The sequence below is a fragment of the Asterias amurensis genome, chromosome 20 (genome assembly GCF_032118995.1).
Source record: "Asterias amurensis chromosome 20, ASM3211899v1".
In the NCBI taxonomy this organism is placed as follows: Eukaryota; Metazoa; Echinodermata; class Asteroidea; order Forcipulatida; family Asteriidae; genus Asterias; species Asterias amurensis.
In genome coordinates, this window is record NC_092667.1 from 14,509,209 (window position 1) to 14,526,504 (window position 17,296).

Sequence of the window (17,296 nt, forward strand, 5' to 3'; positions counted from 1 at the left end):
TGAATAACTGAATAATAACGAGTCATCCTTAATGTTTGTTAATAACTTTTTATTTTTGCTAAATGTATTTAAATTGTACAATTCTTCTTGTTTTTTCTAAAGCAATCACAAGAACTTGGCATTGTTTAAGGACCTTTTCAAAGTCAATCTTTTAGCAGTACGTACAAAAAAGGAAAGATTTAAGCATACAAAAATTTGTGAAACGCGCATATAAACCTCAACACTTTAAAACATCACATTATTGTATTGTCAACACATGCATTTGGGCAACCTTAATCTACAATGCTATATACATTTGAATATCTTTCGTATAAATATTAATGCATTATTTATGTTGTTATTTATTCAAAGTACACAAAAAGATGTATTTTAGGTACACATATATGGTCAAGAGTTATGTTACATAATTCCTGTGCGATGACGGGAGGGTTTGGAAATAGCAGACCTGGAACTTTGCTCTGGAACAGGCAAATCAACTTTGCTTTTGAAAGGGTCACCTTAAAATTTTAATAAGTCGCTCCAACCAGTTTGAAATTCCTACTTCCAAATTCCTGCTTGGCCACCACATGCTTTTCTATCTCCATGGGATTAAGTAAGATCCTTCCTTGGTATATATAAACTCCAACACCATATCATCCATACTACTATGGACTATCACATCAATTCTACTAGATTTTTTAGGGATTTAGAATGAAGTCTTCTGTAACTTTTATAACAATTCCTGGCAGTGGTAGAAGTTACCTTAAATACATGTAGATAGAACAGACCTTTGATGCCATTCAAGGCAAAGCATACCTTTGGTATCGTTCTATTGATTTAATCCTTCATAAATGTACATGTATTATACAATAAAACTAACCTTTGAAAATTTCATTTCAAAAGATAGTTTTTGAGATATCAAGGAAAGTCCAGAGCAAATTTGTCCCACGAAGGAAGAATATTCCCCGATAGAAAAACACAATCTGAGAAACCTTATTGCATTAACCGTCAACTCAGATTCAATTTTTGGGATATAATAACCGAGATCTTTTTACACAACCACATAACTTGGAGTGAAATGTTTTCCCAAAATATCTGAACCTTGGAAAAAAAGTAGGAAAATGTTAAAGTACAAGTGGTGACCTACGATGTACGGTAACAGGCTTTAGAAGACTTTCCAGGCGTCGATTTCACAAATTTCTTCCTACTTTGTTAAGTATAATCTTAGGACTTAGGACGAGTCCCAACCTTGCACTGTAGCATGCAGACCTTAAGATTAATCCTAAGTTAGGACGAGTTACTTGTCCTAACTCGAGATAAGACGAGTCCTAACTCTTTGTGAAATCGACCCCAGGTTATTTTATCACAACTTTCTCAAGGTAAATTATCGGAAATCCGACTAAAGTAGGAAGAATACCATGCCTATTTATACTATCGAAAGCTGCTGTAGGCTTTCTAACCAAAGGTTTTTTTAATGCCATTAATTTTTGAAGAGTGATTACCAAACGTATACCTTCCCTTTAATCAGAATAGATCATGCAATGTGTTGAACAAGATAGGTTTTGTAGCAACAGTGCTAGAACATCCGTTTCAAAACCTTTCCTGCTAGAGTAAAGTTGACGCTTCATCTTACATATCCTGGAGTTATGTTGATGTTTTCATCTTATTTTTTTTTCATCCCACAGTGATGTTGATGTTTTCATCTTGGTTTTTTCATCCCAGAGTGATGTTTGCTGCATGGAGGTACCCCTGAAGACACAAAGCAACTTTTGGATCCATGCCAGTCTTGATTGATTCAATTAACTGAAGGCAGAAAAATAATGGAGAAAGCGAAATATCCCATTTAATAAAAATTTGCCAAACAAAAGTTGCAGGGATGGTATTTGGTCCTTTGAAATAAGTGAAAGTCAAAAAAAGAAACCACTCAGCCATCCTGTGAGGAAACCAAACTGATTGCACTTCATAAATTTCTCTTTATTACTTTATTCCAAATCTCTGTCTCACCTTTGGGTGGGTAGTGCAGATTTTCTTAAGCCCCTGAGCTAGGAAGATCTTGGCGTCTGGTACAGCGCCTCGGAACGGATCCGTCTCGTGCTTACCAGCAAATGCCAACTGGGAGTAGGCGGTCTGGTACCCAGGGGTATCTTCTACTTCTATAAAGTGTTCATCATCTGGTAGACTGTCATCTTCTGGAAGCTCAAAGAGATGGACCAAGGCTTGCAGTAAAGGTATCCTGTAAAGATGTTAGTATCAATAATAGTATTCATTATTATTATTCTGGTTTAGTAAAAACACTGGCTAAATTGAGACAATGCATAGGTAAGAATTGAAAATAAACAGGCTTTTTTACAACAATGGAACTTAGGCTAAAGCTCAATTCAATTAATTCAATAATACGTTTATTCCATACTCTTGGTGGAGAAAAAGACCAATTGTGAGAATTAAGCAGCACATAGAAATGTAACAAAATCTAAAGCACATAAAATGTACAAAAACAATATGTTAAAGCAAATAAAAAATAAATAATTAGAAATTAACTATGTACAGGAGGCTGTTAGAACCTCACCAGTATCCATGTAGCGTAGGTTCCAGGACTGCGGGACATTCAGTCAGGATTTTAGTGATTCCAACGGCACAAATCTTGCGCTCAATGTGACCAGACACTTTCTGCACTTCAGGAATGTACAACTTCTCTAGAACCATTCCGAACATCCTGAAACAAAAATTACAAATCATAATTTTGATTTTTAAATGAGGGAATAAAAGAGTGGTGGCGAAGTCTTTAATGGCCGTTTATGGTCGTGGCTTTGCAATAAAGGAACAGAGCCCAAGGCAAGGCTATTTATCGCACAGCCTTGACCCTGCAAGGTTTCAAACAGTCCATTAAAACCTTGTCACAACTCTATATTCCAGTTATACCCTTTTGATTAAAAATAATTAAAAACTGTAATTGAAGCTAAGATGCTTTTTCAAAATATTGAATGTAATAGAATCGTTTCCGATAATCATGCTTACTTTGCTTGTATTTCTTCAATCATTCTTACGAGTGCATCTGCTCCGTGTTTGACGGCAAACAAACTGAAGAACACCAACAAACCTGCAAGAGATGAACATCAAACACCTGTCTCAGTTCCAATCAATCACACCACAATTTCAAGGCTCTATGAGGTTTTGAGAAAAACCCTAAATTAGGTATCCAAAGTCTGATTGGATGGACTCTAGGCAGTTCCTGACAGTAGACAACAAGAACTAGAGTAAATAAGCGTTTCAGAAAACGGTTTCTTACCTTTTACAAATTTGGTTGTTTTTGAGTGTGTCAGTCTCTGGAAAAGTAGAAGGAAGATCTTGTGGATATGTTCTGTCAATGCTGTCCTGAAATGAGAAAGAAGTGCAGAATTTCTTTAAATGATTTTTGTTATGCAAGTTTGCCCCCCCAAAAGGCTAAAAATTACTCTAAAATGTTCTTAGTAGTACATTTACTTCAACCTTATAATTCAAAAGAATCTCATGGAAAAAAAAATAAAAAAAAATTAGTGAAAGCCCAGTCTTGATTTTTATCATTATAAATGATGATTGTAGCCGAAGCGCGACTTAAACCTGTGATCTCTGGATTACAGTGCCCCCGGGCTACCAACTGAGCCATCTCAAGTGATAAATCACAAAGGAAAAATTATAAACCATGATAACTTACTAGATGGAAATTTGCATCAGGGATTAAAGTGTTTATTTTTGTTTTACCCGTATACACCGATGTGTGTCAGCACTCTATACTCAGTACTTCCCCAAGCTCTGTGAAAAAAAAATCACTGGCATACTCCTGACCTTTGCAACTCTAGAGCAGTGTCTCACCCACTAGACAACACTTACGTTTCCATATGTTCGAGCAGACTTTGCATGAGGTAAAACCCCTGATGATCGTTGGCTTTGGAGGATATGAGTTTCTGAAACACACCTAGGAGACCAAGCTAAATAAAAGCAAGCAAAGAAACTCAGTCAATAAATAATGTTGACCGGAAAAGCCGTCAGTGAATATTCAGGGATTGGAATGAACTTAAATAATTATAATCGTAATAACAATTTGTGGTCTAGTGTACAGAGCTGCCTATTTTTTGCATTTTGCAATCAGGGAGATATTGTACAAAGTCAGGGAAATATTTGAAATTGTATTCAACACAACTATTATTATGCATTTACGTATGCTACTCAGATTTGTGGAAAGGTTGGCTCTATACGAATCAAACCCTGCTGGGTGCTGAAGGCACAGAGTAAAAGAAAACATAAACAAAAACAATATTAAAATGCATAACAAATACACAATGCAAATATACCATGTAAATATACAACTACAAATCTTTACAATAGGCCTATTTTTCGAGAATTATGAGAAAAGATGAGATTTAATACAGTAATTTAAATCTAGTTGAGATTTAACAAAATTTGATTTCAGTAAGAAGACGATTTCAAAAGACCCAACAGTGGTTAAAATACTAAATAATCAAAATCATTACCAAATAATAATAACAACTACAATGAATAGTTTCATCGGCACAATGCAATAACAGCATCTTATTCACGAACATTATTTGGCAACATTGGGAATGAACAATCTCAATCAGCAAGTAACTCACACCGACAGACTTTACACAAACATACATTTCATAAATAATATCATAAATCCATATTACATAAAAATAGAAATTGGAATTGTATAAGAGAAGAATTGAATAAACACATATCTATGAGTTCAAAGTACATCAAATAGTAAGAATGAGGGACAAAATATAAACAGCAAAAGTTACAAAGCATCAAGAACAAGTCAACAACATACACAAATGTAAGCAGAATATATATATACGAATTAAAAAACATCTTTAATTCAACATCATATACATGTAGATCATGTATTCTGTGGCGTCACATGTTTACAAAAGAGCCACAGAGCCTGGACTTCCTCTAAAGTATTGCTAAACTGAAACAGGTTACCAGCAAAAACTACCTTATGTTTACTTTGTTACGACTGGTGCCCTACCCATTTTTTCCTTGCTACGAAATTTGTCAAGTGGTATTTTCTGCTTAACAGTTTAATGAAATAGGGCCCTCGGCCTAATTTCATAAAGCGTTTAGCAGAAAATACGGCTAAGCAAATCTAGGCAAAAATGAGTAGGGTACCAGTCATAACAATGTATACTTCATGGAATTTTGGCTGGTAACCGTTTTCTGCTAAGCAATATTTTTACGTGCTTAGCAAGTTTTTTGTGCCTGCGGGCTGTATGAAATGGGGCACTGATGATAAGAAATCTGCAGAGGAAACTAAAAGCATTTGACTCACCACTTTTCCCTGTTTGATGATGGCTGCTGCTCCTTTCTCGATGTAGGCTTGGATAAGTCTGACTAGTGGTGGTACATTGCCGAGTTTCTCCCATAGTACAGGCATGAGAAGATGCGGAAACAGAGCCATGTAAGACTCTGGGCAGTCAGAGTGCATCTCAAGCATCAAGGACATGATCTGAAACACGTACGGGATGAACTCTACATAGTAGAAGACAAAATAGAAAAAAATAATGAAATAAAATATTGTCCATTGTGATGTATTTTTGCAAATACAGATGGAACTTTCTTCTTCTTCTTCCTTACAAGTGCTGCTTCATAAGCGATGATTACCACACTGCGGCTGGGCGCACAGGTGAAAACATAAACCGCAACCTCAATCAAAGGCGATATAATACATGGTGCAAGTAAAAACTGGCCAGCAAGATTACTAACTACTTCTAAGGGAAGAGCAAAGGTATAACAAAGATATAAACAGTTAAAAAAAGCGTTAGAGAGACTATTTTAGAGTCCTTTTTTCACATTACCAGCAATGTCCGCCGAGAGGATATCTTGAAACGGTGGAAACAATGCCATCTCAAAGATGGAGACATTCGCTGCATCAGCTTGGCAACCAGCTCTGACTGACAAACTCAACGCCTCAAATAAATAATGGTTGAAATGAGGCTTGCTTGGATTCTGAAAACAATAAATAAAAGTTTAAACTTCTTAGATAAAACTAATTATGAACAGTTTTGTGGAATTTTCTGAGGGCTAAACATCTGAAATCAGATTTTAATAGGATGCAAATCATGTCTGCAAAAAATTACTTTGCAAATGAGAAACATGAACATTGTGGCTGGACAAATCATGTCTGATTGATGTTTGTTCTCTTAAATCACTTTACCTCCCCCACACACAAAAACCAAAACAACAACCCAAAACAAAACAGAAAACCAGAAAACTAAAACAAAAAATGTCTTGAAGCAGTTTACCTTGCTAACTAGAAGTAATTTCTCCGTCAACTTTCCCACAATGACTTGAAGGTAAGGACCAACTTCTGCTTTCATCAAAACCAACGCTCTCATGATGGCTGGAAGAAAGACGCAAGATTTATCAAACTAAGGAGTTGTTTCAGTCGTTCTAATTATGGTTCTGACAGACCAATCTATAATACAACTTTCTAAACTATAGTTAGGGGAGGCCAAAAGAGTTAACTTTCGCAACTATAGATAAGAGAGACATAGATAAAGGGAAGGTTTACATTTGGTAATCACCCTTAACAATTAACGGCACTTGACACTTTGGTAATTGTCAAAGATCAGTCTTCTCACTTGGTGTATCCCAAACTATGCATAAAATAACAAATCTTTGAAAATTTGGACTCAATTGGTCATCGAAGTTACAAGAAAATGAAAAAAAAAAAAAAAAAAAAAAAAAAAAAAAACTTTGTTGCACAAATGTGTGTGCCTTCAAATGCCTAAGAAAGGCTTCAGTTCTCAGGTTCAAATATTTTAGTGGGAAATTTCTTCTTTCTCAAAATCTACATTACTTCAGAGGGAGCCGTTTCTCACAATGTTTTATACGAGCAACAGCTCTCCATCGCTCATTACCAAGTAAGTTTTTAATTCTAATATACATTTTGAGTACTTACCATTAGCGCCCAGTGCCTTTAAGATAAAACAAAAACTCTTAAAGTACTCACCTTTCATAACGTACTCATTCTCTTCTGATCCAGATAGTTCAATAGCGGCAAAGAGGTTAACTAGAAGTGGTTCAATGTGTGGCTTGACACTCTCTACTGGTATACTGTAAAAGTAAAACAAGAAATCATGTCAGATGAAACTGAGAACTATAAATAAATAAATAAATAAATAGTAAACTTGTGGATACAACCATGTATTAAATCTCTTGTGTTAAAGTTGGGTCTGAGCCGATGTGGTCTCAATGTTTTGAACAGTATACTCTGCTCCTCTGAAATAAGCCGAAGTGGTCTCAACATTTTCTACTGTATACTCTGATTGTCTTCAGATGAATCTACTTGATGGGGCACTCTGTACAGACCACAAGGGCACTTGAAGTTTGACTCTCTAAGACTCAAATTATAAACCAACATTTGCATTCTGCAACCAGGGAGATTATGTACAACATTTAGGGAGATATTTAGGAAACTTATGAAGGTTGTATAGGGCCAACTTAACATGAATGGTCAAATAGTAGGAGGGTTAAGTAAACTTACGCTGGTTGTCCGTTGGCTAACTTGACAGTGAACGGTCTCTCAAGGAATGGTCAAACAGTAAGAGGATTAAGTAAACTTACGCTGGTTGTCCGTTGGCTAACTTGACAGTGAACGGTCTCTCAAGGAATGGTTAAACAGTGAGAGGGTTAAGTAAACTTACGCTGGTTGTCCATTGGCCAACTTGACAGTGAAGAGTCTCTCTAAGGCATGAGCTGCATAGGTATGAACTACTGTACTCTCTCCCTTCAAGAGGTTGATGAGGTATGGTATAGCGGCAGCTAAGACCTCGGCTGGGATGATCTGACGGAATGCCATCACGTACTTAATGGCATCAGCCTTAAGGACTGGAAACTCATCCACTGAATGGAGTCAAATCACAGACAAGAAAAATGTAAGGATAACAGAAATCATGAAAATTGTGAAACAGGCATTATGTGTGATCCTCAAAAAAAAAAAAAAGAAAAGGGAAAAAACCTGCAAGTTATGTGGAGCTTTGTTTTGAAGTATGAGATATATTCCTTTATAGCACCATGTAATTGTTTTACAAGGTGATGAGGCGTAATCTACTGCCGATCAGACCGGGAACACTAGGGCGAACATCTTCTTTTAATGATAAGTGCACTGGATTCTTTAATGTGCATTACACAACACACAGGACCTACAGCTTTACGTCTCATCTGAAGGACACAGCAATAATGGTTAAGTGTCTTGCTTTAGGACACAAGTGTCACGACCGGGACTTGAACCCACACTCTGCTCTGATCAGAAACACATGAGCTTAAGTCCGGTTCACTTATCCACTACAAGCAATACAAGGCCTGACATACATATGTTATAGGCTTCAGTTTTTCAGGACATTTAAAGGTAAGGTAAATTTTGTAAATGTAATGCTGATTTATAGTCACAATTATCAAGAAAGATACAATTAATTCTTCATCTTTTGAGAGAATTCCTAGCTATCTTACCTTTATCTGATTTAAGATCTGCAGCGATGTGTGCATTGAAGAAGTCAATTATATTGACTAGTTCCCTGACTTCTGTCGTACCATGCTGTAGGGAGGATGGGAAGATGGTTATTTATTATGCATCCAACAGAGCCAATAGACCGATCCATTAAGCTCCGCCCCATTGCGTATTGACCAATCACAACGCAACAAAGGTCCGACACTAAGCTACGACATGCGTGCGCGTATGCTTGGCGCGCGCGCGGCAGAGTTGTGCAGAAAGGCATTGGAGAGCCCCACGTGTTCTTGCGGAGCCTACTGGATCGGTCTATTACAAGATGATTAGGAAACGAGAAGAAATGATCAGTTTTAGATGTGGGAAGAAAACCCCGATGGGAAAACCCATGTAGTCTGGACCCAATTTCATAAAGCTGCTTAAGCATGGAATATTGCTTAACAGATAGTTTGCTAAGCAAAAATAAGCAACAAGTAATAGATTATAAGTACCTTTTGTGTCTTTGACTTGGATGCCAGGGATGTGACCAGATAGATGGCTGCGTCTTTGCTCTTCCAATTGTTGACAGGGTTTGAAGCATACAACTGTCAAGAACATTTAAAGATAAAACTATCAGACGACAAAAGACTTTAAACTATTCATGGTGGAAAAATACTAAGTAAGTAAGGTTTGCGGTGTAACCAAGTAAAAATCTCTGTTGTGAGTAGTGCTGGCTCTGAGATGAGCAGGTTTCTGCTTGACATTTTAATTCAGTGTGCTCTGACTTCTGGAGAAAGACTGCCGGCAGAGCACACTGATCAAAACTTTGATCAGAAACATCAGAGCTTAAAACCAGTGCCTTAGACCACTCGGCCATGCCACGCCACAAATAACAATAGGCCTATACAAAAATACAGAACAAAATCCTAAAAACTTAAATAGATGAAATTTCTAATATTTTAAATTTGGACGAGTAAAATACTTTACCTGAAGCATGGCCGTTACATAATTAGAGAAAATTTGAGTCACAGGTGCCTCGAAGAATTTACAAAGAGACCTGACTAAATCACATGCTGCACGCCTCCTTGTGTCAATATCTGAAAGAACAAGAAAAATAACAACACAACAAATTGTTATCATTGTCAAAAATAATCCCTTTGCAATCCGTTGATTTTTATTATAAGGCAGGTGTTTGTTTTTTTCTTCAAATTGACAGAAATTCTGCTCATTGCTTTCCTACAATCCCGGCCATATCTCGTTGGGTCTCTACACCACGGCCATCGTGCCCCCATCAATGTTGGCTCTCAATACAGGGTATTTTACAGTTACCAACTGCAGTGCATGTTATAGGACAACTAAGGAAGCACACAAGTCATTTTTGAAAACCATCTTATTATCCACAAGGAAAATAGGTGAACATTGAAATCTGAATGGTTTTCCTTTTTTGAGATTGTCTGGAAATGGTTGCCTGTAAACTGCCTCGTGTGACATGATCCTAAGATATTATATTCAAAGGTATTTCAAGAAACCTGGCAGCCAGATAAATGACAAGGAAATATAAAAAGTAAAGTTTCAACTCTTCACTTGTTTTACCTGATCCTTCGATGTCTCTTCGAATGTACTCCTCCGGATTGAACTCAAATAATTCCTCATCAGAAGCTGTGAATTAAACCAATGCATAGACATTTTAAAGCTAACAATTATTAGTCTTTTTTATCAACAATTTATAAAAGAAGAAAACAAAGAAAAAAATGATTGCAGGGTTTTCCCTGAAATATTTCCTCTGGGGTTTTCCTCCCACATCTAGAACTGAAACTTCCTTCCTTGTCTTCTCTCCATTTGGCTTCTTGGCTAGTACAGTGTTTAAGTTTGCTTTTCTGAGAGTCCTTGGCTTCACAACCCCCCCCCCAAAAAAAAAAGAAAAAAAAAAGAAGAAATTATTACCTCTGAACTCCATATTTGGAACTATAACTTTCTCACAGATGCTAGAGAGAATCTCTGGACTCTCAAACAGACTCTTGTAGTGTTCACGGTCGGCCACCGAGGCCAGGAACTGAATGGCATTACTCACCAACTAAACAAAACAAAGAAAAAAAACCCATAAAAATGTTGATTTAATGAACCAAGTAAAAGATAATTCCAATCAAGTAATAAACGGGCTCATGAACAAAACAGGCATGTGGCAGACTTGAAATGATGAACTCTCATCAAGTCAGTGTTGTAGTCAAGACCTGATAGTCCGAGACCAGAACCTGATGACTGAGACCCAAGACCTACAAAACTGGTCTTGAGACCTACAACACGGCACCAAATACTGCATGGGCATGCCGTCCCTCCTTATCTTTGGAGTGAGAGCCTGTGCATCGGCAGTAAGTGGGGGAAGAGTATAGTTCCATGGGTAATTTTGAGGGTAGAGGTTGATACTGTGTAAGAAAAGGTATTTGGAGTGCCACCACCAGGGCTGTATACTCCCCAGGGAACTGAGAAAGGTTAAAGGAATGTTATTGGCCCAATGACCAGGCCACTAATGTAAAAAGCACATTGATACTGTTATTGTAAAATGCACTGTATAAGAATTAGTTATATTGTTATCATGACTCTCACAGTGAAAAGGATTTAACGTAAAACATATAACTATAATTTTCAGTGAGTTTTCTTACCAGGTCGTATTTGACTTGGCTGCCTGTTGTGATGAGTAGGTTCCAAATAGCTGTGACAAAGTCAGGTAGGAAAGGCCCAAACTCTTCATCGTATTTCTGGGCGTACAGAGCGACGTTATCGCAGATCTGTGACTTCAATCTCTCCAGGGTACCAGCTTCCTCGGTGTCCTAAGGGAATCATTAATGATAACAGTAGGTAGGTCAAACAGACAGCCAGGAAGAAAAAGAAGTAAGTGTTTGGTTATGTTAATAACAATGTTATCATGAGAAAACGCAGACTGCAGTGGTTTGGTCACCTCCAACGAATGAGAACAAATCAAATCACTAAACAACTTTACAACTGGTCACCAACCCATGGGTCAACCTAGTACAACATGGAAAAATGTTAATGTTAAAAGGCAGAAGTGGCAGCTCAAAATCGGTCTATTTGGAAGCTTCATAGGCAGCGGGTGCAGACATACACGATGCTAACTGATGATGATTGTTATCAACATGTCATGATTTAAATATCTTGGTACGCTATCTAAGAGCTTTGTTAATGGAAGCAGTTTTTTGTGTTTACTGTAGCAGAATAAGAAGTAAAAGAGCTGATTCACAAACAGTTTTACAGTACATGTGTCTTGTTGTGTATTGTTTACAATGAAATGAGAAATGTTCAGATGTACATGATGCAAATGTAAACAAATTGTTTTTTAAAATGAAAATAAAAAGTGAAATCACCTTTGTATGAAGAAGGGGAACATCATCATGGACCAATGTCAAGAAGTTAGTCATCCATGCCTTCATATTATCCTCAAAATATTCGGGCAGGTCCTATGAGTTAAAAAAACAAAAATCAAAAGAAACAACATTCAGTATCAGGAACTCTTTTAATTTAAACTGTGAGATAAAACCTTGCTAGAATTTAGTTTGTACTTTACCCATTTTGAGATATGGTTGACGCATAATAAAGGTTTGGGTAAATTTATTTGTAAATACACCCAAACCACAGTGTACTCCTATAACAAAAGGCTAATTGGGTTATATAATAATATTACATAAACTAGAAGTAGCACTATTATTGCACACATGTACCCACACACACCATGGTGTGCCTACGCCTGCAATGGACCCTTCCCATGAAATATGCTAATCACATTCACGCATGCGTACAGACCCTGTTGGTTGGCAAACGCCATAGAGTTGTGCACTAAGCAGACGTGCAATCGCGTCTGCGTCACGTACCCATTAGCCGTGTACAAAACAGTGCGATGTTCCCTCATTTCGCCAACCAAAACGTTAGTGCGCAAGCGCTATGTGCAATTTACATATTTCATGGGAAGGGTCTATTGGGGACCTCCAGATAGTGACACCAGGGGGGCATGAAGGCAATCGCCCTCGTTGCCTTGGTGAAGTATCAGGCCTGAGAGAGTATATGTCGAGTATGGCGGGATTATAGACCTTTATCATGCTGCGGCCATCTTGATTTTCTCCCTTTCAAATCAATGTAACCAAACTGAGGTTGGAAGAAGAATTAGTCTGGTTCCTTTTTATGCAACGAATATAAGCATACATTACTGTTGTTGGATACAGGGAACATGACCAAGATGGTGGCAGCATGATATCTTGAGACTCACCTGGTAGTTGAGACTGTAGAATACTTTAGACATTAACACCAAGGCATCGTAGCAAGCTTTGATTGAGAGCACATTGGGAACTGGTTCTTGTCTTTTAACTTGGGCAAGGTGCGCAGTTTTCTGTAATTAATAACAATCACAACCAGAAAAAACCTGTAAAAGCCAAAATGGATGCAACATTACCAAGGTCCTTCTTGAAACCATGGCTTGGCCTGAGGATTCGTCTGCCTCATTGAAGCCCTTTAAGGAAAGCGCCAGCTTCTCAATATCTGACAGAGAGTTAGCCAAGGTGTGGTTTGTTGTTTCAAAAAGGACCTATTGGTTTGTTTGTTTGTTTGTTTAGATGATCTCCCATCCAGGGAACCCGGCTAACTCCCACAAGGGGATATAAACACCAAGCTGACAAAGGCCAATCTCTCTCAAACAAACATAGGTTTAATGTCTAGGACTATGATTGACTGTTACTCAGTAACTGAACGACATTGCAACAGATACATCAATTTAATAGCTCAGCTCTTTTTAATTCTTCTGCAAAAAATAACACAAAAAATACAAACAAAATCAGCTAATAAATTGCACAAAGATTACTCACCTCAAATAATTTGGTGAGAGGTTCAGCCAGTGTGTCAAGGACCATCTTGATCTCAACCCATAGCTCTTGTGATTTAAACTCATGACGATACCTTAATAGAAAACATTAACCCTGGATTCAAATCACAAATTTAGCTTTCTTCACAGGCCTGGAATTTCATCTTTGAGAGGGCAAGGCCATTTTCTTTTTGCGAAGGGCAGGAAAATCTTAGGCAGTATAAAAGTTGTTTCCAACCTCTCTAAGTCCTCACTTTTGTTGCAAATCATTCCAGTGTGCAAGCTCAAAACATTAAGCTACACATTGTGTGTTTACCCATGTCTATGGGAAACTTTTGATGGGGCACCGAGACTAACAACAAAGACTATGGGGCAACAGAAATCATTCTATAAAGATTTTCAAACTAGCAGAGTCTTTGTGGAGTCACTTCCTGGAGAAAATTGTGCACCACCTGTGAAGGTACTACTTTATATACACACAGCGCATTAATATACTGTGACCTCAATACGTCACTAGGTCAATCCAGGTACTCGCCCCAGAAAACAGTAATCTTGTATATAGTATGAATCAGTCACGTCAATAATAAATCATTACACTACTCCAGAATATATGTCTACCGATATAGTATTATTACATGGTGGCAGCACAGGATCAGGCAAGTGTCTCATCAAGTTTTAGCAATAACTGTGTACAGAATTTGATCCGATTGGACAGAACAAATCCAACGAACGGCACTGCTGGACGGACACATTCCGCCATTTTGACACGTGAGTTACAGTACATGTAAATCAACGCTACGTACGTACCATATGTGTATCACGTACCGGGTAGACCGCATAAAACGCAAAAACAACTACACGCATATTGTGATACGAACATTTCACACTAGTTTCAACACTGGCCCTACTTGGATTAATTCAGGCCTTGAACTCCGCTCTTGAAACGGCACAGCAATTTATGAGAAACCTGTAAATTTGTATTCAAAATTTTGCAAAGGGCACCACAGCAAAAGCACCGGGCACCACGGCATTTGCCGTGAGTTATTTTGAGGTCTGTTAATTTACTTCAAAGTTAAATGTCTCTAATCTCGTGAATAGTGAAGAAAGAAGAAGATGAGTTTTCTTTATTTTCTCTCACCTTTTGAAGAGCGAGTGCCCCGTTCTGAGGATTCCGCTAATAACATTGATGTCATCACTCTCTAGTTTTATCTTCATTTGCTCAAGGAGCTTCGGCCATTTATGTGGAAAATCTTCTTTACCGATGATGCTGATTGAATCGCTCAACTAGTAATAACCAAATTAAAAATAAGTCACTATGTACTCTCACTGCAAATATTCCTGTTGGTCTGTCTTATAATAATAATTTATAAATCTTATACTGCGCTCTCTCCAGGACCAGCCTGTTCGAGGGCGCATGACAGTAAAAATTGCAAAAGATTAAGAAAATGACATACAATAAGTGACAAGTTTAAAAAGTACACCCGTAAAAATATATAAGCAGATGTAAGTAGATATACATCTTACCGATCTTCCCATCTTGGGAACCCGGCAGACTCCCACAAGGGGATATAAACACCAAGCTGGCAACAGTAAATCTCTCTCAACCATTGGTTTAACGTCTACGATTAAGAATTGCACAAATCAAGGAATTGTGATACAGTAACTGGACGACAATACTTATACATTTGAGTCATTGTGAAATCAGCAGTTAGCTTGTTAAGATTCGAACCCACAACCATATGATTGCAAGTCCTACAGTATAACCACTGAATCCTGACTGCTGACAGCGACCTCTACTGCAAATGTGTTTGGCCAGTCGATGTCAAGTTTCTATGTTTTTTAACGTGGACAATAAAATCTAAATCTAAATCTAAATCTTCCTCACCTGTCTCTGTAACTGCTCAGGCATCCTTAGCATCAGCTCAATTATCTGATCTTTGACGACATTCCTGTCTGCATCATTTATCTTGTTGGCAACATCTTCCACCTGTTTATCAAAATAACAATGACAACAATAATAGAAGTTTCTAAGCACTATAACCAGACAATTCAGATAGACCAAAACAGATGGGTTTTAATTAAGTAAGATTTGAAAGTATCCGATGAAGGTGCCGCTTGAATGTGTGTGGGTAACTTGTTCCAAAGTGTTGGAGCTTTCTCCTGACCACTGCAGTTTGGCGTGCCAATGATGCGGTGATTATGTTAAGAGGTAGAATGATTTTCCTACTATAACAGTCAGGCATTATTTTTAAACAAAAGTGAAGTAATTTGTGAGGGCGGATGGTATGATTATTAATAGCCCACTAACCACTCTCCAATTTCTCCGCACAAAGTTCTTGAATGTGATGGCTGCTGAGATGCGGATGGTAATGTCAATGTCTTCCTTGCTCACCAACTGAAGTAGGAGGATGGAGTAGTTTGCGCTTCCCTCAACAGATTCCAAGTAAGACTCCGCTAAATAGATTTAAGTCAAGATTGAAAATTTCAAATTTAAAGTCAAAAAGTAATTTAAATAGCAGTATATCATAGAGTTATATAAGAACTAGAGGGCACACTGGCCTATATCTGCGGACCAGCATGCGCGCATGCGGCCATTTTCTAAGTTAACAAAACAGCATTGCACAGAGTGTGTTTGTGCAGCCATTTTTTAAATTGACAAAAACAGCATCGCCTAGCGTTCAACAAACACAAACTCCAACGTGTACTTCATATTCAATGGGCGTACAAAATGGCGCGCGTGTCTCATTGCGGTCATGTGACTCACGTCACGTTTGTGCAAGCAGCATCACCAGTGCGCCCTCTACTAGTTCTTATAATATAACTCTCTAGGCCTTGGTACTTTCATTTCCCACTACCGGGACGGACACGGATGGATTTCTGTAAATCCAGCCACCATTCATGCAATGATTCATTGAAATATAAAATAAAATGGAATGTTGCTTTTAAAGTTTTGGTTACAGCAATGAGGGAAAAAGTGGTCTGGATCTGGATAGTTACTACGTAACACGTGAGTCCAGATGGATGGAGTCAAGCATGTCGTAGGGTTGTGCATGCGGATAATTTATAAATACTAAATTATATTTATTAAAATACTGGCCGATGTGCTCGAGACATGAGAGCAGCTGTTTTGTTGAAGGCTTTGGTGGCTGGATACGAACAATTTTCCCATCATTCAATAAAAAAAAAGTTTTTTATAACGTCGTAACGAGTACAGATTATACTAAATTAGCTTATTTAAAGTTCCAGCAAAACCCACTCCAGTCAAGTGTCATGCCTGTCAACTCAAAAGTCAATGTCACAAAGTTCATTCATTTCATCAATAATCAGATTTGAATAGATCACCTGCTCTTCTTTCAGTGATATTTGCTGACAACGTCTGCTGCAAAGAAGCCGCTAACGTCTGCAGATTCTGCGGAGTACCCTCCATTTTCACTGTTAGAATAATAACTTTAAATTAAAAAAAAAATTAGAATTAGTAAAAATAACAAAATTTGAAAAAGTCAGACAGACTTGACCGATTCCAAAACTCGGTTAAATTCGTTTATCCGACAAGATTTGGAATCGATTAGTGCGTCAATTGATTTGACAACACAAATTCTGTTTGAAGTTTTTACACATAAATTGAGAGTATTAAACCTTCAAACTTACATATCAATAGATCAAGTACACAATCCACTCGTAGTTAGCAACATAGAATTATAACAAAATGACCTCAAACGTAGTGAATTGATCCGTACAGTGGTTTAGCATTTAAAATGTACGCACATGTGTATGCCAGATGTATTGTACTGTATTATTAGTACATGTGACGTACATACATGGGTACGTGCGCACACTTCCTATATGAATACAACGGGCGGCTTATTTTCAAAATCTGCGCAGGCTCTATTTTTCCTCTTTCATTATAACTTTATCTGGTATATTTGTTCAAACAATAAAAATACACTTTTTGAATAGATTTGAAAACA

At 37.6% G+C, this 17,296-nt stretch overlaps 1 protein-coding gene across 1 annotated transcript; it reads right to left on the reverse strand.

The window, feature by feature from the left end:
* Positions 1-28: 28 nt before the first annotated feature.
* LOC139952074 (exportin-2-like) lies at positions 29-17,146 on the reverse strand. Its single transcript, XM_071951023.1, has 25 exons — positions 16,977-17,146; positions 16,671-16,775; positions 15,637-15,782; positions 15,214-15,315; positions 14,467-14,612; positions 13,333-13,423; positions 12,741-12,860; positions 11,845-11,937; positions 11,125-11,292; positions 10,409-10,538; positions 10,058-10,123; positions 9,452-9,561; positions 8,977-9,069; positions 8,491-8,575; positions 7,686-7,884; positions 6,992-7,095; positions 6,282-6,379; positions 5,835-5,985; positions 5,309-5,508; positions 3,847-3,944; positions 3,266-3,351; positions 2,995-3,076; positions 2,546-2,692; positions 1,984-2,212; positions 29-1,782 (listed from the first exon to the last, which is right to left on the reverse strand). Exons 2-25 carry the CDS (start codon positions 16,753-16,755, stop codon positions 1,693-1,695), a joined length of 2,919 nt encoding a protein of 972 aa, XP_071807124.1. The 5' UTR covers positions 16,756-16,775; positions 16,977-17,146; the 3' UTR covers positions 29-1,692.
* Between the last annotated feature and the right edge of the window lie 150 nt (positions 17,147-17,296).